The sequence below is a fragment of the Cololabis saira genome, chromosome 4, assembly GCF_033807715.1.
Source record: "Cololabis saira isolate AMF1-May2022 chromosome 4, fColSai1.1, whole genome shotgun sequence".
NCBI classification, from domain to species: Eukaryota; Metazoa; Chordata; class Actinopteri; order Beloniformes; family Belonidae; genus Cololabis; species Cololabis saira.
This window is the reverse complement of record NC_084590.1, coordinates 40577799-40603882: the sequence shown is the minus strand read 5'-3', so window position 1 is coordinate 40603882 and position 26084 is coordinate 40577799. Positions and strand designations below refer to the sequence as shown.

The 26084-nt window shown below is 42.2% G+C and overlaps 1 protein-coding gene across 4 annotated transcripts in view; it reads left to right on the top strand.

Moving 5' to 3' along the window:
- Window positions 1-26084, top strand: part of LOC133441962 (rho GTPase-activating protein 42) — a 103552-nt gene that overhangs the window by 56006 nt on the left and 21462 nt on the right. For all 4 annotated transcript variants that reach the window (XM_061719795.1, XM_061719794.1, XM_061719793.1 and 1 more), the window contains exons 4-7: window positions 16066-16137; window positions 24229-24330; window positions 24567-24677; window positions 25803-25907. In XM_061719795.1, coding sequence (XP_061575779.1) covers window positions 16066-16137; window positions 24229-24330; window positions 24567-24677; window positions 25803-25907 — 390 coding nt within the window. The remainder of the gene's footprint in view (window positions 1-16065; window positions 16138-24228; window positions 24331-24566; window positions 24678-25802; window positions 25908-26084) is intronic.

Genomic DNA, 26084 nt, shown 5'->3' with positions numbered 1-26084 from the left:
ATGTCCCAAAGGAGAATCACCAAGCGGAGTCAGAAATGTGCTTGGCACAAAGAGGAAAACAGAAGTTTACAGCTTCATGTGTTCACCGCGTGCCCACGTAACAGAAACAAAAGAAAGGAGCCGGATACACATTACCGTGCGCGTTTGCAGGTTTATTTATTTTTGTTCAACTCTCTTCAAAGAGGCAGGAAACAAAAACAAGTCAAGATGACGAGCAAGGAGAGGGCGAGCTGAATAAGAGGAATTAAATGCAGCCGTTCACTCTTGAAGGAAGAGAGCTGTGACAATAAAATGCATGATTGCTAAGTAATAAAAGAAAAAAAAAGTTTTAATAAATCAAAGCGGCTATGGCTACTCACAGAAGCTATGGGATGCAGAGCTTCATTCATCTATGATAAGTTTTTAATGAAAAATTCTATCCCTTACTCCCACACTCCCCCTCATCTCTACTTACTTGAAAAGCATCCACTTTGCATCATCTTTTTTCTCTTCACCTAGCAGCCTGCGTCTCATCAGATCTCTGGAATATGCAAGATACATGGCTCTGATCTCTGCACTCTCATCGTAATGTTGGTGATGCACAGAGAATATATTATTCTCTACGTGCGTGCATTTTTAAATCTCCGGGGATACAAGTGCCAGCAATTTGTCATATGTAAACCTAGCATCTTTTAAATCCCCATGATAAGAAAAATGACTTTTTGATATAGTTTTCCAACAAAGACTGTAATAGGATGGTGCCTGCTTTGAAATCAAAGCATCCTTTTCTTCTTCTTCTTTTTTTTTTTCTCCGCCGCTCCTATAAATTAACTGTGCACTGCTTGTGACTTACATGACTTGGGGGTTTTAAGCTGTCACTGACATTGCTTGACGAGCTCCAGCAAATGCTGCCCTCATTCTGGTGCTCAGCTATACGGGGACGAGCCGGATCCGCCGAGTGTATTGTTCGGCGCGGTGCCAGGACCGCGGTTACTACCGCCATCTTTTCCTCGCAGCAGTACCTCGTCGGTCCAAATGAGGTCCAAGATAAATTATTCAAAATGCTCATCTGTTTCTTAAAGCATAATGAATAAAGTTTTTTGGCCATTAAATCCACCGTATTCCTGCTGTAGAAGTTTAATTTCCCAAAGGTGAGGAGGGAAATCTACGGAAGCCCTAAAGGGTCATACATACATACATTTTCGTTTCTCCCGTTTTCCCGTGGAAAAGGAGGAATTATCTCTATATCACGGGAACATTTTCTCGTTATCATGGGAAAAAAAAGGAAATGTATCTCGTTATCATGTGAAAACGGAGGAAATAAAATATATGTATGTATGTATGACCCTTTAGGGCTTCTGTAGGAAATCAGTCCAGTAGGAATGTTCAGCTCTATTCTACTTCTGTTAGTTATTATGGCCGTTAAACGTTGGACTAAAAGTTGAGAACTGGTTCCAATGAAGACCTGAGTTGTTAAATCACCAAACCTAGTTTGAGTATATGTTAAATAAGCACGAGAGTGTAACCCCGCTCGCTTTTTCACTTCTTAATACCCGTTTTTTAAAAGAAAACGTTTGACATGAACACAGTTCAGCAGCTGTGAAACACCATTACCCTTTAAATATTAAAAACCACGTGTAATCGGGGCCATAAGCGCTGTGTTGCGATAGCAGGTTTAGCAGTTTTCCATGAACTAAAACCAATGATGTACAAATAAGATTTCTGTGTTAATGTTCTTTCATTCTCGTCCATGTGGGAGCTTCTTGGAGGCCGTTTTCTTGCACTCGGAGCGTCGGTGGTTCAGTGCCCAGTTTCCATGAGCAACACGCAGGACCATACGTAGCTCCCAGTACATTCCTTGACCTGTCAATGTTCACTTTGCAGACTGGAGATCCAAACGGCATGATTTTTTCCCGTGCTTGAGCGCACTCTCAAGGAAGTGAGTCCTGCAACGACACAGATGCAGCTTGGAGTAGAATTCTCCAACTTGGTCTCCACGTAAAGTCTCCATCGACAACTCCACTCCCACTTCAGGAAGGAGTAGCGCAAAGCTGCGACACCGATTTCAAATGAGGCACGCCCCAGGGAATGGGGGTGAAGTGGAGTTGAGGCAACAGATGTAAAGTTGCTTTCGTCAATGGAAATTATGAATAAATATCGTCATCAACGAACCTTTATCACCGGAGGAAAATGAGACGGGATGCAACGAAAATGCTGGTCATGTGACGATAACGATATTTAAATATATGATGCGAATGAGTCGTCGAAAAAGAAAAAGAAATGCGAAAAAGAGAGAAATGCGGAAAAATAAATATGTTGTTAACTCAAATTAGAGTCTTGTGGTCGAGTTTGGCTAAAAACAATCTTTGACTAAAACTAGACTAAAATGTCATCAGTTTTCGTCGACTAAAACCAGACTAAAATGGTCATGGACAATTCTGATTAAAATAAGACTAAAATGCTCAGAACTTTAGTCGACTGAAACTTGACAAGACTAAAAGGAGTATAAACGTGACTAAAATTAATAAAAACTAAAATGATAGCTCGACCCAAAGAGTAGACGAAAAATAAAATTGAAACAGGCTGACATACACAACACTAAACAGAGGTCTAGTTTCATGGATGGAAAAGGCAGCTCTTGTACTGTATCCCTGTGATATGTTTAGCTACTTTACATATTTCCTTAAGACATCAGGAAATGAAGTCAACTTTTCAAACAAGAGCACGTGTCTCCTTTAATTATTACACAGCTTCCCTGCTGAAAACATATGACATGTGATTAGCTGGAATATGTTTGTTGTTCCACATCCCTGCATCTTACTGTCAGACGCAGACGCCCTCCTCTTCGTCTCTTGATGTCCTGCTTTGTTTATCTCGTTATCATGTATGTTTTATTTATATTTAACCGGAACAAGATTACTTAACAGGCTTCACACACATTTGGAGCTGCTCTGAAATGTTCTGCAGCACAACCGTCGTATACCTTTTTTACGTTCATGAAAGGGCCCGAAGCGTTTACCTAATCCGTATTCCCAGCGTATCGCTTGTGCTCACTTTCTGAGTTTTCTAACGTACCGCTCGATTTATAAAAGCGCCGATTCGCCGAGGGAAGCAGCCGCTACGTCTCAGTGACCTACGCACAGTTGACGTGCCATGTAATTTCCATGTTCTGCAAATCATGTTTGCAAAGGGAGATCCAGCGGTGTCAAGAGCTGCATAATGGTTTCACGGTGCAAATTAGGCTCTGTAATTATTCAATCAAAGTGCAAATACTGGAGTGGAAATGCTGTCAGGGTTTGAAATACTGTATATAGTATAGTTGCGTCTCCACGGTGCCGGTTTAATTGAAAAAATCTGAGATATTCAAAATCAACGAACATCTGTGTGTGTCTACTGTATGTGCAGTGAGGTGCATTTGCATCCAGATATATATATATATATTTTAATGGGGTGTTTGTTACTAAGGGCTCATTATGAGTAGGTGTCAACTTTCAGAAACTGTTCTCTGAAGACAAAACCTGCTTTTCTCTGAATCTGTTTGGACACTTAGTGATGAGAAACACTTGAAACCAATTAGACAGAGATGAAAGCTGTGCATCCCAGATACAGCTCGCTGTTTTTAAGAGCATGTTAACCACCACGCGGTTTAAGGTGTCTAAGCCACAAAGTGGAATTTCTCAGGGCCTGTCGAGCATGAAGCATTATATTGTCTTTTGGCCTGGTGGGTTGTCGAGCCTCAAATCTTTTTGCTTTCGACTCGGCGGCTTGCGGCTGGCTTTGCCGACTACCCACGTCTCTTATTCCACCCGAATACGTCTTAAACCCCATTTTCTAAAAATAAATGAAAATAGATTCCACCTTTTAATTCCCCCGTTCGTCACCCTTTTCGGCTGCATAAAGGAGTGAAAGTGGTTGAAGTTCTGCATGGTTTGCGCCGGTTCAGCACGGCTGAGCGTGGATGGCATTTAGGAGTGGAAGGGCAGTGCCCTGATGTTGTGGCTTTTAGAGAGATGATCGTGTCCCCCTGGGAGGGAGCCTTTTATGGCTGCAGTCAGAATCAGATAGAGTTTTGCCGTTGTTTTTGTTGTTCTTTCTGAAAAGGGAGTGCAGAGAAAGAAAAGCTGCCATGTACAGCAGCTTCATATACTACCATTGACTTATGAAGAAAATCTAGTCCTAATGTATATTATTAATATTCACATTAGAAAGCAATTGTTATTGTTGATAACAGTGGTTACATGGGCCCGCTGAGACACATTTATGAAAAAAAAGAAGGATGTGGCTTCTGAGAGAGTTTTCACTTCATTTGAGGAGCATTAAAGAGCTACTGTGAGTATTTACAAACATTAAAAAGCATCGTCATAGGAAAAAATCGAATGAAATGGATCTTATCTAATGAAGTCTCAGCAAAGTAATACAGTACTTTTGGAATTCCCTATTTTTCCTTTCATTTTTGTTTTGAATAAGAGAGAAGAAACAATGCGAGGAAGCTTTGGAGCCTTCTTCAGAGCTATCGTTCAGCTCTCAGACAGCAGAGGAATATTCACCGCGCCGTAATTGCATCCTTATTTTTCTCTGTAATGAGGGAAAGATACATCTTTCAATTCTGTTCTTTGCAACAAAACTCTCTCTCGCTCCCACGAGTGCTGACTGGCTGCTGCATTTATTTCTCATGTTGAGCAGTTTCTGGTTTACATCTTCCTTAAACACTCTCAATTACATATAATTTTACTGCTTGCAATAAAGCTGAAAGCGGTGTTTGCGGAGCGGCGTGCGCTGCTGCCCTTTTCCCAGGATTTAACAGCACGGGAACGTTGCTCTGCGGGTACCTTGTGTGCCGGCCTGTGAACTGAGGAATGTCCCGTTGACCCTGAAACAGCACTGTGAAATAAAGGCCCTCATTGTTCCTCGCGAACGTCCGCGGTGGCTGGTTTAATGAAAGTCTGGTGGGTATCTGGAATGAGCATTATCAGAGCTTTTGTGCTATCTGCCCCGCCGCTAAAGCAAACCGCAGTTGGCATGACACCAGATTCCACTGAGTCCATCATTATTCACCTCTATCACATGCCGTGAAATCAGAACATTAAACTCATGCAAAGAAGGGTACTTGTTAACACGTGAACACGAGTGAGCTGAACCGCCACAGAAGCTGTTCCTACTGGTTTTCGATAGATCTTGTGTGAAATACCAGGTTCCAGCTGGAAAAATATATATATTTTTATTATTTAGCCTTTATTTATCCAGGAAATGTCCCATTGAGATACAGGGTCTTTTCTTCCAGCACAGATTACTTTGTAATACTGTATTTGACCCGGTCTTTGTACGTTTTGACCGTACAGAAATGTAATTCTTGCCATTTTAAGAATGAGATGTGTACCTGCTGTACTCTACTGCCCTTACTTTTTAACAACTTGTGCTTTTTATTATTTTACCTCTTTTCTTCATTTTATCATTTTATTTCATTAGGGCCCGAGCACTTACAGTGCGAAGGCCCTATTGTATCTGTAGGAATTTTTCTTTCTTTCTTTTTCTTTTTCTTTCTTCTGACGAAAGGAGGGCCTTTTTGCCCCCCTAAACGTGCCCAAAAAGTCACCAAATTTTGCACGCAAGTCAGGCCTGGCGAAAAATGTGATATTTCATGGTTTGCATTAATGGGCGTGGCCTAATGGCTCAACAGCGCCCCCCGGAAATCTTTGTGCCTCAAGCCCCACAATACGGTTTGACGTACATGCACGAAAATCGGTACACACCTGTATCATGTCTCAACTTAAAGAAAAGTCTCTTGGCGCCATGGCCCAAACCGAACAGGAAGTCGGCCATTTTGAATTAATTGTGTAATTTTGGCGCAATGTATGCCATTCCTTCAGCAATTAATACGGCCCGAACCGTAACGTGCACCCAGGTGTGTTATACATCAAAATGTGCGTCTCCATCCTGCGACTACGTGCATTACTTTTCTCTTTCAAAAGTGTTACCGTGGCGACGCTAGACGCCAAAAAGCGTGCCCCCCCTTCATCTGATTGGTCCATATTTGATAGTTCCCCAAAAGTCACCAAATTTTGCATGCAAGCCAGGCCTGGCGATAAATTTGATATTTCATGGTTTGCATTAATGGCCGTGGCCTAACGGCTCAACAGCGCCCCCTAGAAAACTTTTCTCTGCCATAACTTTTGAATGGTTTGACATAAAGAGTCGTGGGTGGTGTCATCGGACTCGGTATTGAGTCCTTGACCATAATTGGTGAAAATTAGCCCCGCCCCTTCTTCTGATTGGTTGTCCCTTTTTTCTGCTATAACTTTTGAATGGTTTGACATAGGAAGTCGTGGGTGGTGTCATTTCTGATATGCTTATGGGGGGCGGTGGCCGTGAGTGTGAGGGCCCGTTCATCGCTGCTTGCAGCTTTAATTTTGTTTGTTATTTACTGTTTAATTGTGTCTTGCCGCTTTTAAAGTTGATATAAAGCACTTTGAATTACCTTGTGTTGAATTGTGCTATATAAATAAACTTGCCTTGCCTTCCAGGGAGTCCTGGCCAAGACAGCACACATAATGTGTCATATGTGTCTAAATCTAAGGTTCACGACGATTAATGCTTTAAAAAACATAATTGTCCAAGAATTTACTTCTTTCTTCAAACTTATAAAGTAAATATAACTAATGTAAAATATTCCCTTTCATCTAGTTTGTTAGAAGATTTACAAAAACACGAGAAATTCACAAGAGAATCCAAAAGTTTCCGCCAGGCTGAGGCTCCTTCTTCCCGCGATCATTGATTTGTTCCTCCAGTCATAAACTACTTTGCAAACTAGTTCCTTCTTCACAGGAAAGGAAATGAAACATTTTACAACCGGATCCATCGTTGAAGCACGATCTGAGCGTACCCTTAAATGCTCCATCCATCTTTCTTGTTGAAGGATGAGTCCCTCAAAAATTCATAGGTCTGTGGGCGCGAATTGCAATTCTGTGGACGCAGATTTCAAATCAAAGAGCAGCGTTTATGTGTCTGAAGTACGGATCGAGACTTCACTCTTCTCTCGCCCTCCCCCTTAAAATGATACAACCTTCAGTTAAAAGTAAAACATGTCCTGCGTTATAAATATATCTTCCAAAATTAACTTTCGGCACAGTGAGCCACATTGATTGATATCTCTGCGTTTCGGGGAGCGAAGTCGGATCACGCAGAGACCAACCTGGGAGAAATAAGCTCAGTGGAGCTGATGAAGGAAGCCCGATCGCACGTGACGTCGGTGCTTACTCCGGCTCTTGTTGTCTTTGTGCTTTGACCGTTTTACTTGTCGCGTCGGTAAAAGGAGAGCGCTGATTTTTCTGATAGAAGGCAGCCTGCTGCTGGTGAGGAAGTATGGAGAGCAGAGTTGTTTAATGACACAAATGTCAAGGCTTTTTCTTTTATTTTCTTCTGCTAGTCAGTGGTAAGGAATTAAAAATTGTATTTTATTTATTTATTTTTTTTATTAGCCTTTATTCAATCCACTAGGAGCAGTGGGCTGCTATTTTTACAGCACCCACGGAGCAGTTAGGGTTAAGGGCCTTGCTCAGGGGCCCAAAGTGGTTCACCTTGGCCCACCTCTGTAACCACCCCCTAAGATGATGGAAATATGCCTCTGCAGCAGTTTTCATCCTCATGTGTCATCCTGGCATTTCACCATGCATGCATGACCCAACTGTACGTGACATAAAGCAAATTCTCCCACTTACACAAACTGTAAACTTTATTACTTCCTGACAGCTATGACTTTGTTCTAAGGATCTTTCTTTATATGTGAGGGCGGCATGTTGTTGAGGGCTGTAAGTGCATTTCCAGTGCGTCCAGACTGAATTATGGAGCCCGCAGCGCTTTCACACCTGACTGGCTTCCAGCACGCAGGTATTCTTCCAAGGAAAGCTATGTCTGAATCACCCAGCAAACGCTACGACCGCACAAGCAGCAAAGCAAAGCAGCGTCATCAAGATGTTGACTTGCTTGACAAAGGCCAGGTACAACGTCCTCCTTCCTTTTAAAGACTCGGATGTAAACAGGTTTCCTGGTCCTGAGATGGAAAATCAGTCCCGTATTTTTCCTGCTAAAGTCGTTTTTTTTTTTAAATGTTTCCTACATTTGGTAGGATTTGATTAGCAGTGGATTAAAATGATCTGGCGACCTGTGTAAAAGTTAGAGGGGACATCTGTGGTTTAAATCCAGTTCAAATGTGCAATTTCCCTGATGTGTAAAGAAAAAGATTCCACCACCAATGAACTTCCTTGTTCCAGCAAACACCAGAGTCATGAGATCATTTTAATCCGGTGCTCGTTCATACAGTAAATCGATGACGTGCGGCGGCAATCGATTTTTAAAACGTTCCTCTCGATGCCTTTTCTGCCTCTTCCCCGCCGTAATCATGTCTCATGCGGTACATAGTGTGATATTATATTACAACTTTATATCCACCACATGTAGTATAATGAACAGAAAGAAATGAATCAACTTCACGCTGAGATTTATAAAACAGGAAGTCCAGATCAGCAGAAGAACCGCGGCGAGATGATGACGCGTGTTGCTGCTTCACGCTGTGAGGAACTTTTGTCTTTCATCAAGCACTAACCCTCTCGACCGCACCAAACCTTTACGGCTTCAATGAAAGCTCCGGTTATGTGTACCATTAATTACATTACCATGGCAACTTAAAGGGGACCTATTATGAAAAACACGTTTTTTCTTGTTTTAACATATATAAAGTGGTCTCCCCTCACCCTGCCAGCACAGGGGAGACAAAATACCATGAATTTCTGCAAGGTCTCTGACCCCGCCGGACAGAGTCCCCCAGTGTCACGTGGTTTTTTTTGAGCCGATTAGAATCTGCTCCTGTCGTTACGTAATGACAGGAGCAGATTTCCATAGGTTCAGCCTCCGCTGCTGAAACCACGCCCACAACCAGCTCTCTCCGCTGCTGGAGCGCTCCATCCTTCAGCCAGTCGGAAGCGGCGCCGCGGCGGAGCGGATCCGGGTTAAATCATCCAGGTTCCCGGGTGGTTTGGGAGCTGGGTCCTCGGGGGTCCGTCCCAGGCTGGACCAGCTTCACCCTCCGAGATTTTCAGGCAAATCTGTCGGTTTGATCCCCGGTAACGGGCGATGCGCCGCGGATGCGCTCCGGAGCCGATCTGTGCGCCCGCCGTGGGGTTGCAGCGCCCGTCGCGCAGCATCCGCCGGGCAGATCCGGCTGAAATTCCGCTGGTCGGTCCCCGGGAGTCCCTGCTACCAGTCCAGGCCGGTTCCTGCGGTCCCGGCCGGTCGGAACCGGTCAGATTCCCCGTTAAAGCCGCGGTGATGCGCGCTGCTCCAGCAGCGCTGTTCCCGGGCGCCCGGCGTGGCTCCGGGCCAGCGTTCAGCATCCGCCGGGTAGATCCGGCTTAAATAGTGCATAAATGTTATTTATATACAACTCATATTTTATTTTTTTAACAATAAAGTTGCCATTTGTGAAAATTCAGTGTTGTGATCATTTACAGGCTCGGGCTGCTGTGGCGGAGCAAGGTTTATGCTCCTCCCCTGCTACACGTCATTCAGGGAGCCAATCAGCACAGAGCCTCATTATCATACCCCCCCCTTCCCTAAAAATGAGGCGCAGAAAAAGAGGTTAGAAGCGGTAAAACTAGTGACAGGGCCCACAGGCTGGATTTATGATTTATGTAGAAAAAACAAGCTTTAGATTGTTTTTAAGACATTCAAGGCCTGTTTAAAATATACATTAAATGCCATAATAGGTCACCTTTAAGCACGTAGGCTGATTTTGTCACTTGTCAAAATATGACGCGTTGTCACTGAACTCTGATCAGACATTTGTAACTCAATATTCAGAGAGAATGTTAAATAAAAGGCCAGACCTGTACGTCCATTCCAGGGATGGATGTCGGTAAATATTCATTTATCCAGCGCGAATACGCTGAACTAAATGCAGATGTCTGGGTCCAGAGGTCATTTTCATCCAATGCGAACATACGTTTCTATGTGAAAAAAACAGTCTACTGTAATTATGGAGATTTTTATTAGTTGAGACATTTAACACACAAATATAAAAGCAGATGTATGCCATCCTCAAATTCAGATATCAGTTAAGACAACGTTAAATCACCAGCAGCCAGGCGATACATAAAGTAAACAGGAAAATCCTAAAAAGCAGCTGCTGTATCTGTTTTAGCAGCTTCTTCACGTCCCCACTTAACAGCTCTCTCTCTCTCTTTGTTTCCATTTGACAGTCATAAAAGTTAGAGGAGATGCTTCTGCAGCACAGAAAGATTTATTATATCTGCGATGATGACACACACAATTCTCCTCCAACACATACAGCAAACAGGAAGCAGAAACACACAAGTGTTGTTTTCTTCATGTTACACGGGTCACATCGCAGCACCGGCATGAAATAGGAGGTTCAGCTCTGTCAGGATGATCACGAGAACATTTATTATGTATTCAACGCAGTAATTTGTTCTGCGGGGCGATGCTTACACCTACGTTAATGAGTTAGCTTAATTCCTTTTGGTCGCTCCTGCTGTTGCTGTTATTAATGATGTGAGCGTTGCTGCTATTTTCATTCGCCGCTGCTGGCTTTTACTAGCTGTTACACAGCCCAGGCCCTAGAAGTGCAGACGTCAGGCTCTTTATGTCTGTTTCGTGTTGCTTCACTGTTACTCGGGAAGCAGCGATGAATATTCCCCCTGACAACAATATAGCTGCTTGATTTCACACGCAATACTTTGATAAATATCACTCATTAAAGTTCTACGCTGTAGTTTTAACACGATAACTAAACTGACGTGATGTGAAAAAACAACACTTTCAACAATAAAAGGCACATTTTTCATGATTTCAAAGTGAGAATAGCTTTTACTAAACAGATTGACAAATTTAAACAGCAAACCTTTTATCCTGCTTTTAACTCTGATCTATTGATCATAATCGATCTGTTCAGTAGTGCTTTAACCATCTGAACCACATGTCGGCGGCTGTAGGTGCAGATGTTTAATGTTGCTGTCTTGCCATCTTGGAGCTCTAAGTCTTCATTATCATCTATTTTCTTCGTGCTGACCAAGAAACATGGAAAAAGAAGAAAATCAATAAGTCTTGGCCGACATCCCAAAATGTGAGATAGTTGTTTATTTTCATGGATGACGCACATTTTGCATTAAAACTCACTTAGTTTTAACAGGTGTGTTAAAAAACATTTGTGTAGTTCGCATCAATCATAATTAGGCATGTTTATTTAAATATATATTCTCCTGTCCGAGTGTTAAAATTCTGACCCGTTTCTGTCAGACACATTTGCTAAATTGTCCCACCCTGCAGATTTAAACTGGCAAGCGGGGCCTGATAAAAAAGCACACTTGTCAAAGCCCAGGTGTCTTTTCTTTCTTCGGCAGCTCTTTTCTCTGCCCGGAGCCACGTTTGCTTGAAATGTGTTTGCAAGGGTGAAAAAGCAAGACGGCAAACAAAAATATGCTTTTTTTCTTTTGAACGATAGCGTGGCGCCACGACCGAGCAGGCTTTTATGGTTCCTCCTCAGCCTGCAAACATGGCCCCGCTTCTTGCTGCGTGTGTTTGTGGGTGTGCTTGTGCGTGTTATTCAGTTGATTTGCTGCAAAGATGCTGGACTTTTACTTGTGTTAAGTTGGCCTTTCGTTGAGGGGACACCATCAAAGCAGAACAGACAAAAAGCTGGTAAAAATTATTTACCACCCAGTTATAGACTTGCACATTATGAGACTGAGCATTTCACACTTTAATGCTTCAGTGATTAAAAGCAATGGCATGTTAGAACAGAAATACACAAACACACACCCACAGAAATCAATGTGACTTCAGCCGAAGCACCTCAGCCGTTCAGTGGAAAGAAAACACAGTGGATCTGCTGTGCATCTGCAAAACAAATGAAGCACCTTTGCTACTGTTATCATAAGGACATCTTTGTGGCTCTGCAGATGAATGTTTCAAAGAAGAACAGGTATGTTTCTCAACTATCCAGATGAGTCACCTTTAAAGCAGATCCAAAGTTATTTCTGACAGCGGTAAATTTCGCCTGGCAGACGCTGCACTTTTCAGTTTGATCTGGCCTTGGTGGCATTCTGATCTCTCTCTGCAAATTAACCTCAGAGTAACACTTTTGATCCGCTTGATATTTGGACCGGGTGAAATCGGGAGCAAGGGAAATGCAGCACATTGACATTCCTCCCCCTATCTGGTAATGAAATTGCTTAGCGCTATTGCATCCTTTCAAGCATCACACTGTGCTCGCTCATATGGATTTAATCCTGTTGAGAGAGGCTGTTGCTGAGGGCATTCGGCACAATGCCAGCCTGAAAGTAATCCATCGAGTATTAAATAAGTTGGCTGCTTTCAAGTATGAATATCTGTATCAACGTATTGGATATTAATAATCTGATAACTTGTGTGGGGAGGGGGTTAAGTGTTGATATGCTGATTATATTTTTACCAATGGATGCCATCTTTTCTTATCTTTTCATTGTTTTGCTTTCACTCACTTTTGATTATCAGACCATAATCTTCAAATCCTTGAGTGCTTTATATTCAAATGCATTGTCCATTTAGCTCAAATTGGAAAAAAAAAACACGCATGACATTAGAAATCTATGTTTAAGGCGCGATAATAGTACGCTCAGTCAGGCTGAGAGGGACGGAGAATATAACGTTACCACGGTGATGCAGTATTATGAGTCTTGCTGTTGACACGGCAGATAACCTAATGACTTTGATATGATTGGAGGATGATAACATCTAGTTTTGATGACCATCAAATGTCCTCCACTCGTCCAGTGTTCGAGTGTCACTTGCAACCAAATTACCTTCATTTATTTTCCAGAAGTACTCATTTCCAAAGCTCATTTAGTGATGGATCATACCACGGGTTAGGAGTGGTAATAAAGCAATCTACATTCAAATTTCTAACAAGCAGCTGATTATAAATGAAGGTTACACATACCCGTTTAAACACAACCTGTAATTATTTTAATTTCAAATGATTTTGTCATTGTCCCTTGATACTTTTCAGTCAGGTGTTTCGTTTCAGGGCCTCTGCGGTAAAAGCTGAACGTGTCATCTCGCGCTGATGAAAGCGTTGATCTTATTTTATCTAAATTTGTAATTCTTTTATTGTGGAGAACTGAGAGCGGAGTGTCAACATACATGTGAAAAATCATCGTTTCCAGATTCTCGTCTCGGTTAGCGTTGTTTTTTCTCTGTAGGCTTGTGTAAATGTACTGTAACACTTCATTACAGAGCAATATTAACAGCGGGCCGGCTTTATAATTAGTATTTGCTGCATAATTTTTAAACGTTTAAAGATTAAAAAGAGAAATACTCTGCTTGCTCGCCTTTCTGCCTGATGTGTATCGCCTTAATTCGACTCCAATCTGTTTACTATTCAAATACCAGTAATTACCAAATATTTTCTTTTGTACTTCTATTTTTTATTGACTTTTGTTTAATTCTTTGTACAATTTAGGTAAAACAAAAGTCCCCACAGGAACTAAGGGGGACAAAATATGTTTTTGTTTGTCCAGTTGTTGCTGTGTCCTTAACAGACACATTAATAAAAGTTAGCCATTATTGCACTTGCCAGTGAAATTTAAAATCCATAGGAGTCTGACTTATCGCTTCACTTCCAACTGCAAACAACTTTATGGTGTGCTGTGACCAGAGCCGTCTGGGAGATTTGCGAGGCCCTGTGCGAAATGGCTGGGGGGGGCCCTCGCGCGCTCGCTATGCTCACGCGCGCAAAATTTTTGTTTTTCGGGTCGGATCGGGTGTCTATATGCGCAATTTTAACTCTCCAATTTGCAAAATACTGGATACCTTCCCCTGCCTCATCATCATTTGACTTGCCTCGACGCGGCTGCTTGAGACCCGGTCGGATCTGTGATTTTTCTAACAAATTTATCAAACGAGCCTTTCAGAGAGGCATTAAACTCTTCCATTTTCTTTAGTTTTTTTCTTTTTTCATCCCCTGATGGAAATTTCCTGATTCTGTCTCGTTCTCTCGACATTGTGTGACAGTTTGTTCCAACTCCACCCGTCTGGATCAGAGCAGCTTGTGTCTGCGCTTGGTCTGATCAGTTGTATTGAACAACAGACACGCGCATCATTGCACATATATTTATTGATATGCACAGACTATTACACATTTAGGTCTGTAATGGAACGTGACTGTTGATATTTATAAGGGAAAAAAGGAAGAAAAAAAAACGGGGAAAAAAATTCAAATTTTTTTATTTTTTTTTTCAAAAACGGCCCATAGCGCGAGGCCCCGTGCGGTCGCACGGTTCGCACACCCCTTGCGGCGGCCCTGGCTGTGACGTTTCCTTCGTCGTAAAGATGAACTATCTTAATCAAGGCAGAGATTGAACGCCGTCTTGCCGAATAATTGACGTCGGCGCTGCTCGGTGTCCTGTCTCACACCACGGCAGCAGAACCTCTCAGCCCTGTGAGATGCGTGGCGGAGTCGCCGGAGCAGCCGGACACCACGCTTCTTCCAGCAGCACACCCCCCCCCCCAACTCCCTACTGCCAGTTCTTCGTCTGTCCTTGACATTTCTGAGACGCTCCCAGTAGTCTGGCAATAACAGATTGCCCCACCTGCCCATTTTCTACCACAGGCACAAGAACCAAATGTTCACTGTGTGTGTGTGTGTGTGTCTCCGTGCCAGAGAGGGGTTGTCACTGTTACAACATAACCAGCGTTATCTATCCGTAATTTGCTCGCTGGTACTTGAGAGTCAGTGCTTGTAGCATTGCAGACTGCAAATATTTGGAATTATAATCGAATACAGCCATTACAGTCTGAGGAAGATTGTGGTTATGAGTGTGTGAATGTCTGTCTCTGAAGGACAACAAATATACTTTATACAATATACAAATGTACTTCATTACAGCAAATCTACTGATTTTTAACCACGAGCTTAGAGCATCCCTCATCCCTGCCATGAAGAGGGAGGAAGAAAAAAAAAAAACAATGCAGGCTCTGAGAGATGTTAGCTCCCTTTTGAAGCAACTCTTTGTGCTCGTGGGATGGAACTGACAAGGTTATTTTTGGAAGAAAAAAAAAAGACAAGAAAATGCATTTTGATTAATGGTTCAAAATATGAAAACTCCGTCATGAGAGGAAAGGTGTGTTCGGGAGCCGATAGCCTATCTGAGCCGACGCGGCTAAATTAGTGCATGTATCACGGATGTATTAGAGCTTGGCCGACAGTTTATCGCATGCACTCACTACACAGAATCACACCTTAAATCAAGCTAAGAGCCATGTCGTCGGTGACGGAGTCTCCCGTTGAGCGGCTCCGCCAGCCTGGTGTCGTCTGATCCCGATGGATGAAAGCCCATCCACATGAAATTCAGAGCACCTTAATGGCACCTCTTTGAACCGCTCACCCGCAAGGATTGAGCATGGGCTGTAATTGGCACAATATATCTCATCCTATCAGTTTCTGTCTGGTATTGAATAAAAAATAAATAAAAAAAAGGGGCGGGTGGGGCTTTTGGAGAGACCTTTTACTCCAGTCGTGACACTGGAGAGGTCTCTAGAGAAATATAGAGAAATACACAAGCTCCAAAATTAAAATGCAACACAGGCCGTACTTGTAAAGCTGCCTCGTCTGTAGCACTCTGTCATATTTCAAGGAGGTTTAACAACACTGTTGCTTCACAGATCACGTAAAAAAGGTCCCATTTTCATCTGCCTGGCAGGACTATTGTTGAATGCTTTCTGTCTCTCCGATTCTGACAATGGGGTTGGTTGTCACTGGTGTGAGAGATGCTAATGAATGTGATTAATTTAGCCTCCACCTCTGTTTGGATCCAATGTGTCTCTGAGCCTCTTTGACTGGAGCTTTTAGATTTTTCTTTGTCATGATTTCCTCCGTGACACATTTGTAATCAAACTGAGTGACTACCGGATTGGCTTTTTGTGATATATTTCTTTTTTCTTATGAGTCATTTAGATGGTAACAATGACTTGGATGGCATCATTCAGTCGGGCTGACGTGCGTCTCTCCCTCTCTGTTTTCTTTGATTTCTTTTTCAGATTCAGAATGCAGATGATGTCTTGATTACTCCCTTGGAAAAATTTCGAAAGGAGCAAATTGGTGCGGCAAAGGTAAGAGACCACCCACGTACGCAATTAGCAGCTGAGCGGCGTTGGAGATTTCATGTGCTCTGACACCCTCACCTTCTCTCTCTCTCCACCCCTTTTTGTCTGTCCTACCGTATGTAAATCATTAATTAAATGTAAATCCTCACACTGCCAAGAGAAAGGACTTTTTCCTTAATTAATCAGCTTAGTAGGGGGTGCACAAACACACCAGTTTCTGTTTTGATATAAAAAAGATATTAGGACCTCCTGGTTCCCTTTTTTTAACTTATGTTTAGTTAATTACAGGTGGCATATTGAACATTGCACTAAACTGTCTTTGACAGAGGCATTTTTCATGATTTATGGTCTCTGCGTTATTTTCCAAAGTAATTTGACACAATTTATATTTTTGGCATAATACACATTACCACATTAATGACTCTGGTACACTATTTCACTCGTTATTTTCTTTGAAAAATATGCAAAGACGATGTTAAATGTCACCTTCCCCAAGTGCTCCTTCTTCAAAGTGAACTCTGAAGCCGGGGCACATTTGTAATCAGATTACTGTAATCCTGTGCGGTTCTCTGTTACTTACTGGGCACGGGGAGATTGATGCCAGCTGGAGTTCTGCACGGTGTTGCTTGAAGGCATCCCGGTTTCACAGTGGACATGTTGTTGAGGGTGGAGATGACTGTAAAGAACAGTGTGGGTTTTTCTTGCTACAAGCCATGCTTTCATTTCTGGCCAACACAAAGGCGTGATATGAAAGTGCTGCAGCTTGTCTGTGGTCACTCCCTCGGTGAGAACACACATGAGCAAGCTGGTATAACTGAAGCCTCTTTCAAAACCCTCCCACTGAGTTTGTGACTCCACTAGCAAGCTCGACCCTCCACCATGAATCATTTGCACATCTTAACATGGCCCTTACCCCTGTGAGGGACTTCTCCGCCTCAAAGTCACGCTCTCTCATTTTGATTTATTTTACATGACTTTGACAGCCACTGGTCTCCAGAAATAGTCATCTTGATGCACTTCATTGGTCCCCTCACAAGCCAACCTGCAACATAATGGAGCCATTTCTCTTCTCCGTGCTGAGGTGTGAACAGCATCTCCGTGTCTGATCAGACTGACTAACCGCCGTTGCTGCCTACCCCAACCATCACACGCATCTGCCATAATGAAATAGCACATTGCTGCCATTTCTTCCTTTCACACTCCTATATCAACGTGCTCAGTGTTATTGCTCCGACCATCTATGTTTATAAAATGGTTTCTTAAAAGCCACAGATCCCATCACTCCCACTACCTCTCATTTCCTCCGACCACTTCCTTCTAATGGCTCTGTCCTCCTCCAGCCCACCCCCCACCCCCCCCACTAGGCATTAGCCCAACTAGAGTGAGATAAAAGGCAGACGCAACGAGTGGCTGAGCAACTTTCCACAGTTCTAAGAATCTGGAGGATCTGCAGGCTGTCTGACCCTTCCAGTTACTGCACTTCGCCATGTCTGAGAACATCAGATGGACAAAACCGGGAGCTTTTGCCTTTTATGGGTATACTGGGAGTAATCCCACCGAGGTTACGTACCAGTGTATCAACTTCCAAGGCACAAGCACAACACTTCCGTGGCCAAGACGCGCCAGCAGATTGACTGCAGCTCTACAGGACATATTAGGCACAGTCTGCTTTACACAAGTCTCCAGCAAATGCTTTGGAACAAAGCCTTTCAAACTGCACAAACTGCGTAGGCTATTTTCACCGGAACTCCATATGCCAAACTGAGATGTAGGTCTGAAATTGTTGTTGCATTTCTTTTTTTGAAAGTTGATATCTTCCTAGGAATCAAGCAATACTTTCAGAAGTTAAACTGTTTGCTGTCAATCAGAATAACCTGCAGTCTACTGTACACATATTCAATTTCTAAGTGACAACCCTAGCCCTGCTGTTTTTGCTCTGCACTACTCATTTGTGTTTCTAAAATTATATATATTTTGTCTATAAATGTTAGTTTTTGTCATTTGTGAACTCATCAGTGAAGGGAACTGCTTTCAAGCTGTTTGTAAAGCTTTAGCTGTTCTACAGAGAAGAACGTGCTTTTACTTTGTTAAACCTTGGAGGTTATGATCCGTTTCTTTTATGCACATGACAGAAAATATGCTTCTATGCGTCTCTCATAAGTGACGCTGTCAAAAGATAGTGGCAATTATGTCTTGGGAAGTGCTCATTTTCATTTGTTTACATTGTGGTAATTTTCCTCCAAACTTGAAGAATGATAAGATCCCCTCCAGGCTGTTTTGAAGATGTGTTTTTGATGTCATTCAAACAGCAAATCTTTGGAATTACAGAAAAATTGTGCATCATACCTCATTGTAAAATAAAAAATGTGATATATTTATTTTTAAATGTGTAACCACTTAATGCTATTTACTGAACGAGCAAATGCAAATTTTCAATGATGCTATATTTTATGTTTTCACAGAGTAGTTGTGTTTGTGAAAGTAAGTTTCCAATCGTTCAAGGACTGGTATTTAAATTAATCATAAAACTACAAAAGCCCGCATTTGGGAGCAAACTTAGAAGAAGAAAAAAAAGGACAATCTTATCTTTTCTTTGTCAACAGAACAATTTGTGAAGAGTGCTCTGGTCTCCAGCAGCTATGTAATTATGTTCCCCCAAGCACAAATACCATGACAAATTCAGAGGGGGCTAAATAATACCAGAAAATGATGGGAAAGTAAGAAATCTACCAATCTTGGTGACTTTAGTTGTAAAAACCAACCTATCTTTTTAAATGAATCAACCTATCAACTACTTAGAGTTGAAGTTTACATTAGCTTGAATTGTACTCACACAAATAGACCTGTAATGAAATACGATTCACCAGGTGATGTATTGGAGCTGTCTCAACATACACACACATATCATATACATTTGCATTGATAAAGAAACAGAAATGTAATAGGCTCATCTAATGACAGCACCCCAGATGGTTCCAACCCATTAAATGCATCTCTGTGTGTTCATCTCATATCGTGACATCCGTGGCCTTTAGAGCAACCTTTCAGAAAGTGAATGTGTTTTGCCTGAACTTCACAAGGCATTTTTAAGTGGACTTGTAGATGCTACTTTTTACCTGTTTGAACACTGGAGCCTGCCCCCGTAAATGGGCAGTTTACCACAAACTGAATTACATTACATCATATTCTCATTTCTCATCGTCTGATGTCATGGTTGGAAACGTTCTGACATTATGTGTGAAACTGACACGAGGTTCTTGTGGGTGACTTATCTCCCTCAGCTTTGAACCTGGGGTGTAGGTGTTGTTGATTTATTTGTGAGGGAGACTGAAGAGACATATTGTACACGATTTAGCTATGAGCTAATTTTCTCTGCAGCCTCCCTGGTAAGGTCTGTTCAGCAGTGCTGGATAGGGGCTGTCCGTCGGATGGTCACACTAGGGCTGGGGATCGATTCAAATGTCAAGAATCGATTTGATTCCGATTCTTAAGATTCAGAATCGATTATCAAGATTTGATTCGATCCGATTCGATTCGATTCTGATATTGATTTGGGTTAGTGTTATTTAAACAGTTATTTGAGCTGTTGCATTAATTATATGACTGTAGTTATGCAAAATATTACTACTAGTATTATATTGAGATTAAACAGCAAGTATTGCAGCTAATGATGCTGTAAGGACCAATCAGCTCCCAGAATGCTGATAGAACTGCTTTCAGAAACATCATGGTAGGAATTACCAAACAGATCCAGGGCAGCAAACAGAGACGGATGAAATCGGTTTTATTTTTTCCCACATTCCATTTTTATTTGTTCCATTTTCGGTCTATTTTGGTTTTTAATTTTTGAGCATTTGGTTTTTAGCATTTTTTGCAAATGTAACCCCAAGACAGTATATAAAGTAATGAAATATAGACAATTTATGCAATTATAACCTAACACTTTAATGTTTTCATACCTTTAAACATATTTAAAGGCAAAAACATGGCCCCAGTTATTCTCGTGTCCAACAAAACATTCCTTTTTTGGGGATAAACAAAAAAATAACCAAAAGTTGTAATGTAATGACGAAATAAAAAATACATAAATAAATAAAAGAAAAAAAAAAACTAAAAATAAAAAAAATGGATCTTTAGACATATGAATCGATTTTTAGGAATTAATATGAGAATCGATTTAGAATTGGGAAATCAATGTTTTCAACACAGGCCTAGTCACACCTCAGATTCAAGAGGAGAAGTGTGGGTTTTTGCACTGGCCACTGGAACGGCGGACCAGCTCCACGCCCTCAGTGCGGTCCTGAAGAGGGCGTTGGAGTCGCCCAACCAGTCTGCAAGTGCTCTATGGACTTGGAGAGGGACTGTGTCCCTCAGGGACTCCTGTTGGGGTCTAGGGGACAACGGGGTGCAGGAATTCCTTATATGGGCTGTCCGGTCCCTGCACATCCAGTGTTACAGCTTGGTCCAGATTGGCGGTTGTAAGTCAGATTTAGTCGCTGTTATCTAACTAACAATAATGTCTGCACTATGTCTTCAGGGAATCATTTTGAAAGCTATTGCCTTTACTTGTATTCACTCCTCTTTGTGACTCTGTATACAGAATGGAGTGCCTTTTCTTGTTTTCCCTCTCAGTCCCTCCTCATAATGAACTTTATCTGGCTGTCCCCCAGTGCCTCTTGGTTTAATAAAGCTAAATTGCTGTGAAAACATTTATAATGGTCAAAAAAATAAACTCGCGACTCACAGGTTCACTAAGAACGGCAATCTTTGACCTTCAGAGTTGGAAACTGAGATGAAACGTAGAACAAAAGCACATTTTTCTCATCTTCACTGTTAAGTCTGGATGTATCGGGTGGATAGTCAGAGAAACTTAGCACATTGGGGTTTTTTGAGAAAGCTCAGTCATGGACGTGGTCTGAATCAGCCCTGACTGGTACGGTTGGAAACACTCATCAGAGTTTTTGATTTAACTCAGAGTTACAAACTTCCAGCCAATTCAAGGTGTTACTTTGTGATTAGATTGAGAGGGGAAAGTAAAAGGCATCCCTATACAGTATAGAGGTTTACACAAACTTTTCAAGACTTTTTGGCAATATAACAGTGAGAGTTTTGAAGGTTAATACCAGTTTTTTTTTTCTTTCTGTAGCTACACTCAGACCTTTAGAGTCCACTGAAGATCAAATGTGAAGATATTTGGTATTTAAATTCCTCTCCTTTTATGAAATCATATGTCACGCCAGCGGTGATAAATGTTTATTCCCAAACTAAGGATTCGCAGTGACATTTGCAGGTTGGCAAAATACAGTGTGTTGGGTAACCCCAATATTTTGTTCTTGAATTATTCAAAGGAAGATTTTTGTCTTCTTTTTTTGGGTTACATTTTCAGCTGATTGCTGTCTCTTTACGTCTCCTGGATGAGTAAGATTTCAGGGAAGGAATGAGACATTTTTGGTTTGGTAGAAAAGTAACAGATCTCAACCTGAAGTCTTCTGTCCTTCCTGAATCTCTTGTTCATCTAAGACCAGCTTTCGCACGGCGACGCATCATAACAGTGCAGCCATTACTATTTAATTGCCACTCCGGACCCATACTCCAATTAGCTGTCCCTAATGAGCTTCCAGAGATAGGTTGCAATGATATCCTTTTCATGTCATTGCTCAAAGGATGAGTTTAGCGTGATAATGTGATGAAATATGCTTCACGTGACGCCAGACTGTCCATTGATGTTTGCATCTCTCTCCTTATTATTATTTTAAATACATATATATTTATATATATTCACACACGCAGACGGCCTTGACATCTATTCCCGCTTACATCTGTTACCATGGTGATTGGAGACTCAGAAATGATGGCCCTAAGGCTCGTTAGGGCCACTGGCAACACTGGCAACGTAGCACCAGTGTCCAAAAAATACTCCTGCAGTTGTCATGTCTGTTATCAGCGTCCGTCTGGGGATGGAGGGAAAGAAAAGTTAAAAGAAAAAAGTTAAAAATGTCATGATGACCAGAGGAAAAGCTTGCTGCACTTTTTTTCCCCTTCTTCTCATTAATCTCCCTTCCTGGTACGCATATTAGCGAGCGGTTCGGCTGCCATAAAAGCATGACGCCAGCTTCATGACACGTCACCAGATAGGAACTCCACGACAAAGCAATCTGCATCAGAATGTCGTCCTGTTCTATCTGATTTATTCATGAGTGTGAACAAAGCAATCAGATGACAAAACCTGCCGAGTGATAGGTTCATGTGTGTTCTGTGCACTGCAGAGTGTTGGCTGGTGCTCTGACTGGTGCTGGCATTAGTTTGTGTCAGAAACCCCTCACCTAACGTGCACTTCAGGGTATATACATCCATCTGAACTGATATCTTCTGTCCTCACATGTTGGGCTTCAAAGCCTTTGCCTTTCTCTGCACCGGCTTTCTTTAGATCTCTCTTTTTTTTTTACGATCTTTTTTCAAGAATGTTTCAGTCTGATCACAGGGTTATGTTTGGGGCGGTGTTTGGGGTGAGAGACACACGAAACACCTACTGTCCTGCGAGGAGATCATTACAGTTGTTACGAGTCTGTGCACATCCCGCCAGGTTCAAAACAAAGCATCCCACTTCAGGTGACTTAATCAGGCTGACTCACAAATGCACCGCAGCACTGAGTCACTGGCTGCTGTTTGGAAGGAGGAAAGACTTTCTCCAGACGTGGAGAGTTTTACCGGCATGCTCGTACTGGTCAGCGGCGCTGGGAGTTTCCTGCTGTGACTGTGGGTCTCTGCAAAACCTAAAGCTTTTAATATAACGTGATCTCTGGTGTGTGTGTGTGTGTGTGCCTGTGCGCGTTAGTGTTTTCCCCAGGGCTTCGGTTGTTGAACGTGTCTGGAAAATAGCGCCCGTCGCCGGCACTCACAGTGGCAGCACAGACAGTCACCTTGGTACTTTAGTGATATATGTTTAAAAGAAAAAAAAAGAAAGATCCCTTTGGGAAATTTGCTTCCGGTCAGCTGTTTTCATTCTTAATCATATGTTTGTTTTGCTGCCCACGTTTATTTTTTCTTTGTTTTGGAAAAAGAAGCCCTATATATGGAATTGATTTTTTATTTTCTTTTTTTCCCCCACCCCCCAGAAAAAAATCATTCCTGGGCCAGAAATCATAAGAAGGATGGAAATAAGATGCCACAACATGAAATTATGTATTGATTTTCTCCTGTACTTGCAGTAGTTATGTGGGAGCATTATTGTGATTTGTGTTAAACTCCTCTATTAACTACTGTGGGACTTGTCGAAACGAAATACTCTTCTAGGTCACATCAGTCGCTGCTAGATTAGACTTGCTAAATTTCAGGGCCATGGGAATGAAAACAAACAAGCAGGATCTGGTTTCAGTGGTCTCTCTGCTCACACTTTACCCCCCCCCCCCCCACCCCCCAGCCTCTTTTGCGTCTGTTCCCCAGCCCGGCCATCCATATATGTGCAGCGAGTTGGGCGTGAAGCGGGCAAAGCTCGGCTCAGAGGTCAGACTTTCCGATGAGACACTCGAATGCTCCTCATCTGGGTCGGTTTCTCTCCAGCCGCGAAAGAGTTTGATTAAGGCCCCGTAAAATTGATGTTTTTCTTTGGCGGAATGGTCAGCTTCTTCGATGGGCATCTGGCATGAAAAGTCCATTTCCTGTGGCTTTCTGAATCCTGGAAACTTGTGACTGTTGAGCTGGACTTATCTCTGCAGGTGGACAGCAGAGCATATCAATGAGGGGGGGGAATGCAAACAGCGACCAGCCAGTCCCGTCTGTGACTGTGCCAGATGCATTAGGCCGTTTGTGATTTACAGTGTTTCGAATTTTTTGCTTTGAACGCGTGCGCTCAGCTGGGGCAACACAAAAAATACCGGGGCATTTTTCCTCCCCCGAAGCCCTATTGATGATGCACAGTCATGCTGATGCTGTTTGCTCGTCACATACACCACATTTATGATCCAAGGTGATCTATTGGGAGACTTTTTAAATACCAAACGGCATCTGAAAATGCAGTTAGACCTCCACCTAGTGGCGGCCCCAGCTCAGGGATGAGCGTCACATTTCATCTAATGTATATGCCTTTCATGTTTTTAGGAGGTGAAGAAGAAATTTGACAAGGAAACGGAGAAATACTACTCCACGCTCGAGAGACACCTCAACCTGTCATCCAAGAAGAAGGAGGCGTATCTGCAAGAGGTAAAGCCAGGAAGAAATTTCCTCATCCCTCACGCTCGCGTTAGAATAATGCTGTTTTACGGTTGGCTGAGCGTCTTCTGAAGCTCTTGTGCTTGTGCATGACTCTTTGATCCTCACTTGTTTAAGCACACACTGTTTCCTTGTGGTAATGCAGGCATTAACGCAGCGCTGTACCAGGTTGACCCCTGTCTTTGTCACAGCGCCGACCCCTTCGTTTTTTGTTTGTTCATTCTCAGGCTGATGCGCAGATTGATAAGGAGAGACAACTCTTTTACGATGCGTCCCTCGAGTATATTTTCAAGATACAGGAAGTACAAGAAAAGAAGAAGTTTGAGTTTGTTGAGCCGGTAAGAAAATGCATCATCCCTAGACATATCTGTATAAGTATTTTGCTTTTGTTTATATAGGAAATAGTCCAGCAATGGATCTTTGAACCTACTTCAACTACAAGTGGCCTTTTTTAAATGAGAATGATTGAAGGCAAGAACAAAATCTCATGTTTTCACTGCTGCATCTCACAAAATGTGTCATCTTCATCATACATTGAGTGATGATTATAACCCTCGATCCACTCAGGGAAAGTTTGAATAAATCCTCCATCGTACAGATGTGTTGGGTCAGATCCGAGATTTTTGAGCGCAGACCTGAGCTTAGAAGAACGTGAGATGGGAGTGAAGTGTTTGAAAACTGTTTCCATTTGATTACATCTACAGGCAAGTCACCCGTGTCCCATGCCCGAAATGCAAATCTCAAGACCGCAGGTAGTGGTGGGAAAAATGACAAGGCTCAGCCTTGTCTGTGATTAATCTAGGCAGAGATAAGGCAGTTCATCCTTGAACGTTTGATATAAGGAGCCTTAGCACAGAAATGAAATCAGCGGTCGTGCCGGAGGATTTGACAGAGAGGACTCTGTGTTTGTTGGATCCTCCATGCTAGAGTTGAGATCACTTTTTCCTCCGGATGCACTTCCAGTATTATCATTTTTTTCCCCCTTGCAGTGGTCAAGGATGTCTGCGTGTTAAACGGAAAATAAGATCAATATCTGTCTGCTACAATAGCTACAACTTTCTGAAACTTCCCTTTTTTCTCTGATCTTGTGCATCAACAAGAAAGTGTTTCGTTTCAACAAATGTATTCATGAACGATGAGGACAACATCATTTGTTTTAATGCATTGCACTTTAAGTGCATTAAAAGTTTGACTGAAAGCATGGATATCCGCAGAGTGGCATTTGTGATGATAAAATGACTGGTGGTGTACAGCTAAAATAAATAATGTAGCCTTTACGTAGCAGCATTATAATTAAGGGGGTAGTTGAAATATGCAAATTCACTGCATTCAGGATTCCTTTCATGAATAGATTAAAACTATAATCTTTAAATTTTAAAGGTGATTGTTCTCTGATGTGAATTTGTATTCATGTTTGTAATGATTAATGCCTTAAATCATTAATAAATGGTGTTTTTTTCCAGCTCCTGGCCTTTCTTCAGGGTTTGTTTACATTCTACCACGAAGGATACGAGCTGGCTCATGAATTTGATCCATACAAACAACAACTCCAGTTCAACCTACAAAACGTAAGTCTCATTACATCAAGGACTGTAGACAAAGGCAACCAGGCACGTAATCAGATCCTGCAGCCCATCATCTCCTGAAACAGCAGGCAGAGTTTTCCCAGGCGGGCAGCTGCGCGACTGCTCTCAGGACTGATATTTTCAGTGTCGCGTTGGAGGCGGTTACTACAAGCCATTTAA